The following is a 15219-nucleotide window of genomic DNA, read 5'->3' on the forward strand; positions in this document are numbered from 1 at the left end:
GACTGTTATTTGCAAGTGGCAGCCAGCTGGCAGAGGCAGAAAGCACCACTGAAGTGAGAGATGAGTGGGGAGAGTGAGCGCTGCCACAAGGAGGCTTTCTATTCTTACTGTCACAGGCTGCTTACATAGAGAGTGAGCAGGACTCTCTCCAATGTATAAACAATCATGTGTAAATTAAGACCTGCATGTACATTGAGTGCACTGGAAATGGAAATCAACATAGTCATTGGTAGAGAAGACACACACACACACACACACACACACACACACACACACGCACACACACACACACACTTATGCAGATTTATATACAAATGCATGTGAAAAAAAGTGTTGTTGCCAAGGTAGTCTATTTTGCATTTTATATTAGTCTATTTTGGATTCTATATTTTGTCACTTACAGTACCCTGAGGGGCAATATGTGCCCAGTGAAATGGAGTTGTGCAAATAGTGCAGAAAATACAGCTGCATGCAAAACAAAGCCTCATGATTTACATGTCTGAATTGGAAGAACTCATTTGTATATGTGGGACAGTGATAAGCCATAATATTTCCTGAAAGTCTTCAGTGCCTTGCTCTGGGCCATTGACCAGTCACAGCACACAGGTTACCCTAACAAAGGTTACTTCCCTCTTCCATAGTGGCCAACGTACAAATATTCATATTCTCACAAATGACCTGAAGAAGGTTATGAGGGCCTTAACTGTAGAAAATGATCTTAAAATGACCCTCACTTGTATCTCAGGTTCCCTGCAGTTAGGCAAGTTATAGACAAAACCTATAGTACTATAAGATAAAAATCTGTCAGAAAATGGTCGCCTGTCTGGCAAAGGCACTGCAGTGAACAGTATGGGACCGAACATGAAGCTGTCACCACCGTGCCCTCCCCCCCCCCCCCTACAGATATTATAAACCATACAGCCCTCACCCTCGTCCCTCCTCCTCATCCCCTTCCCGCTGGTTGTTTTAGATCCTCTGATTTGTTGCAGGTCCCCTGGAAGCGGAGAGGCACGTGAGACAGCCGGAGTTCTCGCATAGCTGCGGTCTCTCATGGAGGTTCACACCGGGAGAGTGTGTCAGCGCAACACACATTTTTTCCGAGGCACACATCTTGGAACATGGTACACTGTGGCACATTGTGTTTTGACAGGGCATTGGGGGGATTGGCATAGCAGCAGGGGCTGCTCTTACATATTCCTGCCGCCTTGGCAGGGCCAACAGGTGGAAAAAACGTTTCGCACACACAGGAACAAGAGGAAGGTTAGGCCCGCGAAGGCTCATATTTGAACAATTTCACTGCAGAAGGACACACTGTAAATTGTATATGAGTGTCGGTATCGTGTGCCTGTGTGTCTATGTATACTTTCTGATCAGTTTGTTTGCTGCTGTAAGGATTGTGAATGTATGTGTGTCTGTGTATTTCTGGGCCTTTTTGTGTTATTGAGACTGTTTATGCAAAAGAGAGAGTGAAAGCTGAAAGGGAGGGATGAGTGACTGTATTCGTGCTTACATATTTGCATGTGCATGCGTACTGTGCATGTATGTGTGAATGGGGGACATGGGTGTGTGCCTGACTATGTGTGATAAACTGCAAAAGCCTGTCTCATCAGACCTACTTTTTTTTCTTTCTTGAGGGGTTGAGGAAGTCACACCTACATTGCCCGGATACAACCATATATACAGCAGTTTTTCAGTCTTCTTGTTTACATTCCCTCACAATTGAATATGCCATCACAGTTTATTGTTGTATATAACGTTGGGGACCTCAATACATATTGTTGGATTGTTTTTGCACACCATATGAATCTGTGACCACCAGTACAAATTGAAGACAATATTTTCTGTATTTACCTTGAACTATAGAATTCTATATTTAGCTTAGGAAGTACAGTATGTCTTGCCAAGTTAGAAGGTCTTCTTAAGTCTACTGTCATTGCAACATCCACTATAAGGTTAATTGCAAAAACTATAAATAAAACAAAATTTGCATTATGCTTTGGACATTTGGTAAAAATTAATAAATATATTAATATTCCGGAGATCCATGTTTTACCTTCTACTAGTATTATTGCAGTATTAACTCCCTCATATACTTCTCTCTCACCTCCAGCTGGTCCAGAATGCGGCAGCAAGACTGCTGACCGGATCCAAAAAGCGGGAGCATATTACCCCCATGCTAGCCTCTCTCCACTGGGTGCCCACCCAGCACAGGATCAATTTTAAGATTTTATTGATGGTTTTTACAAGCCCTGAATGGCCTGGCTCCAGCCTACATCACTGATCTCATTCACCACCACTCTTCCCCCAGGTCCCTTAGATCCTGCAACATGGGTCTTCTGCACATTCCACGGACCAGGCTTAAGCAATCACCTGCCACCTTCCATCAGAGATGCTCCCTCCATCAATAGTTTTAAATCTAGGCTTAAAACACACCTCTTCTCCTTAGCGTTTCCTGCCCTTTTGTGATTGTTTGATATCTGTATTTATGTACTCTTATGTGTATGTGTTTATGTGTTATGTACTACTGTCTTTTTATTGCACTTTGTACGGCACTTTGGTCAGTGTCACTGTATTTTAAATGTGCCTTATAAATAAATGTTACTTACTTACTTACTTACTTGTTTTGTACTGATTGCACCAATGCCATCTTGTGTAGATAAGCATTTTGGAAGACGGAGACGGTACAGTATCTTAAAGTTTAGTGGACAATGGCATGTAGATGGACATTCACCTCAGAGTGGACAGTGGCACGCCGATGAATGGGACAGTCTGCCCGATTAAGTGGTCTAACACTGATAACATGAGAGGGGTAGCCCGAGGTGTCACAGGCAGGTCAGCCAGCAGCGCAATGAGATAATGCTGTTGCTGACAGCCGAGATTAACCAGCAGATCTGTGCGAGTGGACACTAATGCGGTTCGACTTAACCAACAGTGAATGTTGAGGCAATTGTTCTGACCACAGAAGAGAGCACAGGGGGAAGGTTAGAGATGATGCAACATGGATTTGTTTGCTGAACAAAGGTTAGTCTTTTTTTAAGTTTCCTGGAAAGTTTATTCACATATTGCTAGTATAACATGTTTTGATGAGGGAGGATGCTACTCTTACTTTTAACCTAAACCTACCAGCGTGTATTTACCAAATGACAATAAACCAATTCAATTGCCATAGCTGAATATATCACAATTAACAACCATGAGTTTATCAGCAAAATGTAAATATTGTTAAGTGCTATCAGCAGATTGCACAGATGCACTGTTAAGTTGGGTTGGAACTTCTGCACTTTTACAGTTATGTATATATTGGGCTTTGTCATTAAGGGTTTGCCAGTAAGCACATATACTGTACAAGGCCTGGACTTTTATGGTGAATTCCATTGACATATGTATTTAATAGCAGCAAATGTTTTTACATGACTTTCTGTACTGTCTTCCTCTAACTTGCCTCTTACTTGATACAAACAATTTATTGAGACTGGCAAAAAAGCCTGTAAATAGCGTAAAGATCTAGCAGTTTAGTAAAGGTTGTTCCTATGGTGTCAGCAGTATCATTACATTCCTGACATGCCCAAAAATGTTTAATATTTTTGTAAAATTGTAATGAGAATAAAAGCTTTCCTGGGGCCATCTGGCAGACATTAGGCTCTGCATGCCTGCAGAGGGACCAGAGGATTTTTTATTATGATGCTGAGCGATGAAATGCTTTTGGTTAAGGCCTGGAGTTTCCACCCACCACACCACCTGACCAAAACAGACGCTCACTTTAGATGTCAATGTTGATGTCGCTAATCGTGATTAATTATGCGTGTGGAAATTGCTTGTTAATAAAAACCGTAAATCAAGTTGGCTGTGGATTGGGTACATTGAATTATGGTGGGGCTGTGTTACATTGACCAAATGCTTGTTTCCTCCGTACCTGGGTGGCTGTTGATTGGAGGAGGGCGGTTGAAATGGGGGTGTCATCGATCCGTCTGCGTGCTCGCTGGACGTGAGGTGAGGCTACTTTTCCTCCCGCTGTCTGCCCGACCCGAGGCCATCTGGGGAAGACAGAGGCGAGGCAGCACAGCCCTGCGCTGACCGTGACCTTGGCGTAAACTGTCCTCATATCCTGCCTCTGCCCTGGTGCAGGGAACACTGCCAAGATCACACCAAACAGCTGCATCAGGCCATTACAGTGCAGTGCCTCATCCTACCTGGTGTGGCCATTTAACGACAGACAAACACAACATTTCCATTAGCCTCACCAACCAAAGCTTCATACATATAAAGATGTATGAACAAAATGAAGACATATTGTGTATTCTTTGAGAAAATGTGTTACATTTGAAATTTGAATATTCTGAAATTATGTGTTAGGTTAAATAGAGTTCATTTTTTTCTCCCAGAGAGATCATATTGTGGCATAGACAAATGCTCCTTTTGAGCTCAAGATAAGACAGGAGAATTGAAGGTATTCTTTAGAAAATAGTCTACATTTTCAATACAAATTTTATTTTAAACAACCAAATGACTTTGGAATTTTTGTGATCTCTTGATGACAAAAATATCTACACTTGTAATATAACTCACAAGGGCACTGGGATCAAAGATCCTCTGATACTATTCCGATGGCAGAAAACATATAAAGAGAAAGTGATCTCGTTGCTCTTAGATTCTGGGAAAGGGCATGTTTACATAATGGTAACTGATTTAGGCTCTTATTTCCCATGCATTTCCATGGGTCATGCCATCACCGTCACAGGATACAAGAAAAAACAAAAACGTTATTGCCTGCAGGAAGAGACTGACTCACGGCTCCTGTCCAAGCACTCGAGATACAAAACTCTGTCCTTGGCATCTTCACTTATAGAATGTTAATGGCTTATTCATGCCAGTCTTAATACAATCCATCTGTTGAAAAATGCCAGTCACGCTTCTGTACATTAAGAATTAATAACATCCAAACAGGAGAATGAGATGGGCACAGAGCCAGAAAGGGTTGGGCGTTCACAGCCTTCTGGTGCCGCTGCGCTGTTTCTCAACGGGGCTGTTCCAACATGAAGGGAGATATTGATTCTCTAATGAGGGCTGATTCACAGGGTTACGCAAGAGGACCATTGTCCAAAACAATCAGGCTTTAAACTATATACTGAGACAAAATGATGAAAAAATATATATATTTTCATAATATGCTGTATAATATATAACATTAATTGGTACTGACAGTGGATTTGCCATATTATTTTAGTGTTTGGTCTCAGGTCCTTAATATTGTTTCCATCTTGTTTTTCACAGTGATAGTATCTGAGTGATAAGACATGCTGTCCTGCCCGCCTGGTTTAGAGATGCAAACACAATTGATGACACCAGTGATGACGACTGTTTTTCTACAGTAGCATTAAAGACTTGAAAAGCAACATTACTGCTTATGACCCACCTCTGAATTCACCATTTCAAAAAAATGTAATGAACATTGAAATCTCATAATTTAACAATGAAAAACAAAGTTAGGTTCAAATATGAGGTATAGTTTTAATTGCTGTGGGGGTTTTCATGTATCTGTTTTGTCCTTTTGGTCGCTTTGGTGACACAATTATAAAGGGGTAAGAAACTGGTAACCATGCACGCACACATGAACACACACACACACACACACATACACACACACACACACACACACACATGCATTTTCCACTTCCTGATCAAGTGAACTGTTGCTAACAGGGGATATGAGGATATGACCCCTTTTTCATAAATCTCTCACTGCTGGCTCCTAAAAAATGAGGACAGTGCAGTTCATGGGTAATCACACCTGCCCCATTTATCCCATCATGGCATAAAGATCCATATATTACAGATCATATAGACATTACCGCCCAATCTCCCAGGACAAACGATACACACTCCACCTTATGTTTCCTGCTTTGTTATTTTTTTCTATAGAAATAAAATAATTTCCAAGAACTAAGTCATAATTGCCCTTGTCCTGGCATCAACCTTTTAAATTCTGGCCACTTCCTCAGGAGAACATGATCATGTTCCATGTGTATGCATATGTCTATGTGGAGATGAAGACACGTCACTAGGTTTCACACAATAGGCCTTGACAACTCACTGTTAAATCCACTCAACCTTTCAAGAATGGTGTCCCACATTCTCACTGCCCCAGAAACGTCAACACCTTACCAGCAAGGACGTGTTTACGGTTAAAGTGCTGTTTATTTGTTTGTCATTTTTGGCTGTTGTGAGGCAAACTTTCACTACCAATTTGTACCAAGTGTAATCCTGGGTGTTTTTGAAAGTTATCTACAAAGACAGCTCAGGTAATATCACCTTTCTATGTTCAATGAGAAAATGTTATTTATACACAGTATTGGTTGGAACTCATTAGAAAGTAATACAGTACTATAATCATATTACAATGGATCACTTTACAGCCGCTCTTTCACTGACTGTACACAGAGTTAAAAGCTCTATAACTCCACAGATTGCACGTAAGAGCACTGCAGGTTATTCTTAACTGAAAATTGCACTGTAACAGTTAACTCATCTCAGACAATGTGTTACACTGTAATGCAACAAATTGGTTTCCACATGTCAAGTCAAGTCAAGTCAAGTTTATTTATATAGCGCATTTCATACACAGAGGTCATTCAATGTGCTTTACATAAACAAAAGCAAACAGTAATAACAAATAAAAACATAAAAGGGCAATAGTGAAAGAATAACATAAAACACACAAGGTAAAATCATTTAAAAACTAGATGTACCGCAGAGCGGTACAAAATATGACCGCCGCCCAGTCCAGCACATTTTTTCCACAAAAAGAAATCACGCTGAAAGGCCTATATGATTCTAACTGTCTCACTAAATTGCATTATCCACACTCAATTCTCACTGGTATCTGCTAGACAACAAGTACCAAAACATTATTAGTTCATAGATTTCACATGTAAAATTCATTTTATACAACCCCACCTCCATCTTGCCTGTTCATAATTCTGAGAAATTCTTGATTGTTTGTGTTATGTTTATGTTATGTGTGTGTGTGTGTGTGTGTGTGTGTGTGTGTGTGTGTGTGTGTGTGTGTGTGTGTGTGTGCGTGCTTGTGTGTGTGCCTGCGTATGTGCCTGTGCATGCAAGCGTACATATGTCTACTGTGTGAGTATGTGTCATAAGTATGATTACTGTGAATGTATGTGTGTGTGTGTGTGTATCTGTTTGTGCACATGTGTGAACATGACCCCTGGAGGCAAACATACGGAAAAAAATGGTCATCCTAGGCCCTATAGTTCTCAAGATATTCACAGAGAACTGTTTTGGGGGGTCCAGTCCAGCGGGGGGGCTACAGATCAAAACGAAAAATGACGGTTCCATGTTATCCATGTGGGGGTACATGCCCACCAAGTTTTGTGTACCCCGGTCTTTCAGTGTCCCGGGAATCCTTGTTGGTGTACGTCACTAAATGTACACATAAATTATTTTATTGTAAGGCCCCCCATGAACGAAAGTACACAAAACTTGGCATGCATTCGGAGGGTGTCATAATGATCCTACACTTTTAATTTCGTGCAGTTTTGACCTTGTCAGCCAGAGATATTGTGATGAAAACACCTAATTTTTTGCTTTTTAATTTTTAACTAGGTGGCGCTATACATGAAATAAGTGGTAATGGGATGGGTTGACATGCCCCCTTAAGACCAACATACATAAAAAAGGTGGACCTCCAAGGCCCTACGGTTCTCGAGATATTCACAGAAAACTGTCTCCGGCCACCTACAGGCCAGTTGGTGTATAGTAACATAAATTAATTTATTGTGTGGCCCCCCATGAACGGAATTCCACGAAACTTGGCGTGCATACAGAGGGTGTCATAATGATCCTACACTTCCAATTTCGTGCAGTTTTGACTATGTTAGGTCACAGATACCTGCGATTACAACACCTCATTTTTACTTTTTTGTGTTTAACTAGGTGGCGCTATACATAAAATGAGTGGTTATTGAATGGGTTGACATGGCCTCTTGAGATCAACATACCAAAAAAAAATGGTCCTCCTAAACCCTACGGTTTTCGAGATATTCACAGAAAACTGTGTCTGCCCTACCCTCCTTTCGGGGGGTCCAGTCCAGCGAGGGGGCTACAGATCAAAACGAAAAACGATGGTTCCATGCTATGTGGGGTTACATGCCCACCAAGTTTCGTGTACCCCAGTCTTTCAGTGTCCCGGGAATCATTGACGGAAATTTGGGCATGCGAAAAAGGAAAAAAAAAAAAAAAAAAAAAAAAATCTGACTAAACCTATATGACCGCCGCTTCGCTGCGCGGCGGTCATAATAAAGAATAATTAAATATTCATTAATACGCATTAATAATTTTCAAGGCAGATTCACAATTTGTAACTCAGTGCAGTTAGCAGAAAGCATCTGAGAACAGTTTGGTCTTAAGTCTAGATTTAAAACTGGCTACAGTACAGTTATGAAATACTTTTTTACTTCTTTGCAACCCAAGGAGGATGTAGCGTTTTGGAACCCAAATCTTCATGTGATGTGTAATAGGCCTCATGTGTAATAGGCCTACTGTACGTTTTTTATGTAAGGACATAAATATTGCTTATACACAATATTTTCATCTGAAGATGGCATCCTTAGCCGAATTCTTATTTTTAGCCACAGTAATTTAGAAGTTGATTTAATCATTCTAATGCTCCAAAGCAGTCATAAATGTTCTGTCTTTTTAAATCTTTTGTCTCTTCTTCAGTTATATTGCATGATTGCAGGCCTTTTAAAGTAAAAAGGAAGAATACATAAAAGGAATGAAGATGTAACAGTAATGAGAGCATTAAAACTGACTCCAGGTAAAAGCTGTCTTTCATTTTTTATTCTTTGAGTGCCACAGATGTATCTTCTTGATTGGTTTTGTGTGCTGTGGGGCTTTTATCTATGATTAACCAAAGTGCTGCTTCGACATTTTCATTACTTCACGACTGGAGATGCTTGTCTTGTTGTCCAAGAGAAAAAATGAATCAGGTTTGAGTAAATGTTATGTCTGAGTGACAAAGTGGGCTTGGGTCCATCAATGAGGTCCATCAATGGTATAGAAAATGGAACTTTGCATTCAGTGTAGGAGTCACAGGCAGTTATTTTCCTACTGATTATGATGCTTTGAGGCCTCCGACAATGGAGGGACACAAAGGTAATTAACCCCTCCGTGACCCTCGCGTATACGCTTTAAATAGACAACATTACGTTTGAAGATAACCGTCCGTCGAGTCATTATTCTCATGGGGAACATTTAGCTCATCTTCTTAGCTGAATGCACGCAACCACCTATTATCTTCTGGCCTTCATACCTCCAGTGGGTATTGGCCGAATTACTCATGCCAGTTTCAGGTGCCAGGCAACAGGTCTGCTCCATCTGTCTGTGTAAACATACCGCGGCCACTCTTCTCGCTGCACAGGAATACATGTGTCGGTGTGTCCTGCTTCCCCAGGAAGACGCTGGGAACCAGCGACGGCATCAGCGTGCCATGGTACTGACAGCGGGGGGGGGGGGGGATAAGACCGGCTGAGCTATGATGCATGAGTGTTGGGTGTATCCTGTGGAAAGTCACGGAGCGTCTCATTTCCTTTTTCCAGTGTAGCGGCTGGTGGAAGTCTTTGTGTCTGATTGTCTGATCTCAGGCTGTGATCATATAATCTCATTCAGGGCCCTTAGACAAGGAAGTGGGCTTGTCTTGACCCTTGACCTTGTGCGGGATTGTTGAAAGAAGAGTAGTGGCTCGGGGGGGGGCATTGGTATGCCACATTCCCTGACTGTTGACACAAACACACACACATGAAAGCTACAATGCGCTTTGTAATCCCGGACAATATGTGTCAACATCTGTCTTTAACTAGGGTCAGTCAAAGACTGAATGACAACACTATTGTTGTGAGTTTGAGGTGGTGTGTGTGGGATTACTTTAGATAACACTGGTACTGATATTACTGGGCGGGAAAAAGGTTAGGGTCCATGTCCATGTGTTTATCAGAAGGTCAGAAAGTCCAAAACAATGGCAACCGTGCGTGAGGTTGCACAAAACAAAACACAACCCCACCCTCTAGACAGATTTCATTCAGAACATGAAAAGCACTTTTCATATTTAATTTGGAATAAAACAATCAAAAAGAACCTAGTTTTTCTGCATGGATGTGCAGTTGTTGGGGGCAAATCCCTGAAACTAAATCACTTGAAGTGTGCTTGCACATAATCACTGGATTGGTTAATGATTACACTCACCTACCGGGCCTCTATCTTTCACCTTTGAGGCAGCGGGTCTCCGACATGGCCCTGTTAGCTGGGTAACCACGGACGCTACGTGATGAAGAGTGTTTACAGGACCAGAAGGGGTCAGGAGACGGATGGTCATCTCCAGGCATTCGTCTCTCTTTAAAGGGGAGGGGTAAAAAATGTCATTACTGATAGAAGTATTGATTTCAGCAGGCGAGGCAAGACAAAAAAACGGAGCAAAAATGCCTTGGATTCCTTCACAGACTATGAAGCCCGTATGTCCATGTGAGTGACGACGAGACTCATGACTGCTAAGAATACTGGATCTGTTTTCCCCTGAGGGCACTCAATGGCTTCCTCCCCACTCTTCACAACTGATAAACCACTCAGTCACTGAGAAGAGTAGCAAAAGTCCTGAGTGTTCAGATCTGTAGCATTTTACATAATTCCTCTTCACATATACTCTATGTGTAAGTGGATAGTTGATGATAGACACATATGAAGCAATGGAATCAATTCTAGTGAGAACAGAGAAAATCAACATGACATGATAGTACTCTGATTCATTATTTATACTGCTCAGAGTGATTTCTTGACAGCCATTATCTAAGAGATACTTTATTGCATTAAATTCATGAAATATGTACTGTTGTAACATGTTTTTAAACCTTTATAGATGCTGACAAATATCAGCGCAGATATCTGGATTATTGTACACATTTTTCCATTTCTTCAACTAACTTAAAACTTTTATTTATTAATGTTTAATGATACTGCAAAAGTAATCTCCATTATAAGTTTCCATCTGTGTAAGATGTAAAGCATAGCTTACATGTCCAGCTCTCTAGTCCTGGTGTCTGTGTGACAGCTGATTGGCTCTCAGCAGGTGTGATGTCACCGCTGGCTGCTATAAGGGTTCTGAGAAATAGCCTGAGAGGCACATTGAATCCAACAGACCTCATGTGTTCAAGCGGCAGGACTCCTGTGTGTCTGTGACCAGCGTAAGGACAGCACAAGCAGAGGCAGAAAGAGGAATAGAGAGAGAAAGAGAGAGAGAGAGAGTGACAGAGAGAGAGAGAGAGAGAGAGAGAGGAAGCAACAGTCTCTCCGATATGAACACCACATGAGGGCAAAGCACTTATGCAAGCTTCAAAACATATCTTTGGACTTCTTTTGGGAAACAAAACAGTATTCCATTCAAAGGATTGTGAGGCTCTCACCCTTTTTCAAGTAAGTGTGAATTTTATCAAAGTTGTTAACATTGTACCTATTTGCACACCTAGTTCTCAATTTCAATTTCAGTTCACCATGTTAGCAACCAATAACCTCATTTCCCTATCTATGGGCTGTTGTCAAAACTGTACAGTATGTTCAGCAAATGTTATTCCTTTCGTTTTGAGTGCGGTTGTGTGGCTACACTGGTTAAGCTGCATAGCTTTGTGCACGTGTGCGTGTGTGTGGTGTGGTGTGTGTGTGTGTGTGTGTGTGTGTGTGTGTGTGTGTGTGTGTGTGTGAGTGTGTGTGTGTGTGTGTGTGTACAGGGCTTGCTGCTGCTGTTTATCTGTTACGTTTATCTGTTGTTGTGTTTGGTGTCTGGCAGGTCAGGCCATGGGGAGCATGAGCCCGTCAGCGCTGCTGAACGTGTCGGCGGTGGCGGTGGCGGGGGCGAACGTTTCGTCATCGGAGGTGGAGAACGGTGAGGCGGTGGAGACGGTGCTGTTGGGCATCCTGATGGGCCTGCTGGTGCTGGGCATCGTCTTCGGCAACGTGCTGGTCATCACGGCCATCATCCGCTTCCAGCGGCTCCAGACGGTCACTAACTACTTCATCACGTCACTGGCGTGCGCCGACCTGATCATGGGCGTGCTGGTGGTGCCGTTCGGCGCCTGCTACATCCTTCTCAACACCTGGCACTTTGGCAACTTCCTGTGTCTGTTCTGGACGGCGGCCGACGTGCTCTCAGTGACGGCGAGCATCGAGACCCTCTGCGTGATCGCGCTGGACCGCTACCTGGCCATCACCTCACCGCTGCGCTACCCGTCGCTGCTGACCAAGCGTAAGGCCGGAGTGGTGCTGCTGATCGTGTGGGCGGTGGCGGCGCTCATCTCCTTCCTGCCCATCTACATGGAGTGGTGGGTGTCGGACGACGAGGAGGCGCGCAACTGCCTGCGGGACGAACACTGCTGCGACTTTAACACCAACGCCGCCTACGCCGTGGCCTCCTCCATCGTCTCCTTTTACATCCCGTTGGCCGTCATGGCCTTCGTCTACGCGCGCGTCTTCCAGGAAGCGCGCAAGCAGCTGCAGAAGATCGACCGCAGCGAGGGGCGCTTCCACCAGCAGAGCAGCCGCTCCCAAGCCCAGGCGTCCACCGCCTCCGATGGGGGTGAGACCATCAGGAGCACCAAGAGGAAGTTCTGCCTGAAGGACCACAAGGCGGTCAAGACCCTGGGCATCATCATGGGGACGTTCACGCTCTGCTGGTTGCCCTTCTTTGTACTCAACGTGGTGGTGGCCCTCTGGAGGGTGGACAACATCTGGCTGACGTTTTGGATACTTAACTGGATAGGCTACGCCAACTCGGTGTTCAATCCGCTTATTTATTGTCGGAGCCCAGAGTTTCGGAGCGCTTTCAAGGAGATCCTTTGCTGGGGAGGCTCGTTGCATCTAAGGCACCGGAAAGCTAATGGATTAATGTACGATGGACACAGCTGGCAGGTCAACCTGAGGACTAGCAGCCAAAGCAGGGCTTCTCCAGATGATTTTGGGGCTGTGGAGCTTGGCCCTGAGACTCTCACCACAACGTATGAGACACAGATGGAAACTGCACTAAAGACATAACATCTGTTTTCTGAGCTCATCTCAAGGATTTGTTTTTTGGTCTTTGAATGTCTTGGGGAAAAATGAGACCATGGCAAAACTGGTAAGTTCAAAATGGGATGGTGTATTATATGCCGGAAGTATTCCTGGATGGATACTACACTGCTGAACTCTTTTCAATTCTAGCCAGACCTGTATTATTGGCTGGGAGAATACTCATGCTTCTCTGTGGCTTTGTTCCGCAATGAGGGTACTTATTTTGCACATAGGAACACTAATATGAAATGTGCATTGAACAGGAGAGAGTAATCTTTATGACTATTTTACCTACCTCATGAAATGTGTTTTTCTGTTTTCATGTGTTCATGTTATTACTTTCAATTTACACTGAATTTACACTTACGCATCCAGCATGGATCTGAAATGCATAAACAAAGATGAAAGAAGCATAACATGAGAGATGCCCATAGCATGATGGAGGAAGCATTATCATGACAAGGAGGTGCTGTTATGACCACCTTTATATTATGAACACTCTAAACACATTCCAGAGGGATGTAGTGTGTGTTTTTTTCTTCCTTAAAGCCAAGGGCCCCTCTGTATACTTCAGATCCCTTGTGTAGAGAGGAGAAATCTAACACTGACAAGAGTCAACAGGTGCAATTAGCTGCCTGACCGAGCTATATCCAGCTGCACTTTTTTGCAAAAGAGAAAAGAGAAGCCCCAGGGCTCCTTACTTCCTGCGAAAGCCCACTCTTTACTCTGTTCGCTCTTAACATTTCCTGTTAGTACTGCGAGGTTACTTGGTTCGGTGCGTCATGTGAGCCTGCACATAAACTAAAGATAGTAGCATTACACAGATAGCAATGTCTGTCGGAGGGAATGGTTGTTATTGAGATGTGGGAGAGGGCAGTGAGGGTGCTGAAAAAGTACATCGGCATGTTGAGCTTTTTCAGCAGATTGTTATCACAATTGAGTTCGATATATAATACTATACAAGGCTCAAATCTTAACACTTTGCTGCTTTTAGTAATATTGTCTTTGTGAGATACAGATAGATTGCCAGGTCAAAAGACATTACATGAGGGTTGTAGGTTGTAGATTTGCACTGTGGCAAACAGAGCAGAGCGTTATCGTGAGGGCTATTTGTATATATGACTAATAAAAATACGGGTGTGAGCACAGAAACAGTCCCCAGTCCAACAGAAACCTTTTCACCTATAAACACTTTCAGTGAAAGATAGAAGAGGTGAACTAGAATTTAAAGTGTTGTAGGGTTTTCTTAAGTTACATGTACAGCATTAAATAATCTGCACACATGTGTGTTGGTGTTGTTGTTGTTGTTGTTGTTTTAGCTGTTGTTGTTGACATGAGTGAGATGAATGAATATGAGAGAAATAGGAAAGTTTTTACTGTTTTGCATAAGTGTGCACAGTCTCCTTGACACAGTGGCATTTGTTAGTATGTGTTCTTACTGATATGACTGCTTTCAGGTAATACTGTGACGTATTTTGAACTTGTCCTGAGAAAAAAACATGTAAAGTGTTCAGTACAATTGCTGAACTTTGCTGTGTTTGTGAAACACTGTTGATGTTCAAATATGTAAACATACATAGCATGCCTTTATGTCAAAGTAGAACTGACATTTTTAATAATGTTTTAATGTTTTTCCCGGAAGACCACTGATGTTTAGTGTCGATACCAGAGATAGTACTGTACAAGTCTATTGTTTATTGTTTTAACTCATTCCGAAGATACATTTTTATAGTGACGTGAAAAACTATGGATGTAAAAGAGGACTGTATATTCGGGTTGTCCCGAAAAACATCATCCACTTGATTGATATTGCTTAACGAGTCACTTTAAAAGCAGAAAAAGATTAAATATGAATCTGTTCTTCTTAATTTATAAGATTGTTTGAGATGTTTGTAAACACTGCCCTCCACTGGTTCTGCTGCGCTGCCAGTCAGTCCAGCTCTGAAACCCACAAGGTTCTCTGTCCACTGTCCCTGGTGTTGGCTCATGCCTGGAACCAGCTCTCTACGTTCTCACTCTACTCTCTATACGCATGTTTCTTTCGGTTCAACATCAGTGGAGAATTTGTTTTCACTGCAACTTTTTGAAATCAAGTGGCCACCCACCACATAGGAT

The 15219-nt window shown here is 42.6% G+C and overlaps 1 protein-coding gene across 1 annotated transcript; it reads left to right on the forward strand.

Moving 5' to 3' along the window:
* Nucleotides 1-11193: 11193 nt before the first annotated feature.
* On the forward strand, nucleotides 11194-14973 carry LOC143112908 (beta-2 adrenergic receptor-like). The gene is made up of 2 exons (XM_076275328.1): nucleotides 11194-11478; nucleotides 11849-14973. Exon 2 carries the CDS (start codon nucleotides 11857-11859, stop codon nucleotides 13087-13089), a length of 1233 nt encoding a protein of 410 aa, XP_076131443.1. The 5' UTR covers nucleotides 11194-11478; nucleotides 11849-11856; the 3' UTR covers nucleotides 13090-14973.
* Nucleotides 14974-15219: the final 246 nt, after the last annotated feature.

The sequence above is a fragment of the Alosa pseudoharengus genome, unplaced genomic scaffold (assembly GCF_046254945.1).
Source record: "Alosa pseudoharengus isolate Yale_2024_CS ecotype anadromous, Long Island Sound unplaced genomic scaffold, YU_APseudo_1.1 YU_APseudo_1.1_scf_8, whole genome shotgun sequence".
Classification (NCBI taxonomy): Eukaryota; Metazoa; Chordata; class Actinopteri; order Clupeiformes; family Clupeidae; genus Alosa; species Alosa pseudoharengus.

Excerpts from the sequence above, each read along its gene's own strand:
- LOC143112908 (XM_076275328.1), top strand. The coding sequence starts at position 11,857 with ATGGGGAGCATGAGCCCGTCAGCGCTGCTGAACGTGTCGGCGGTGGCG.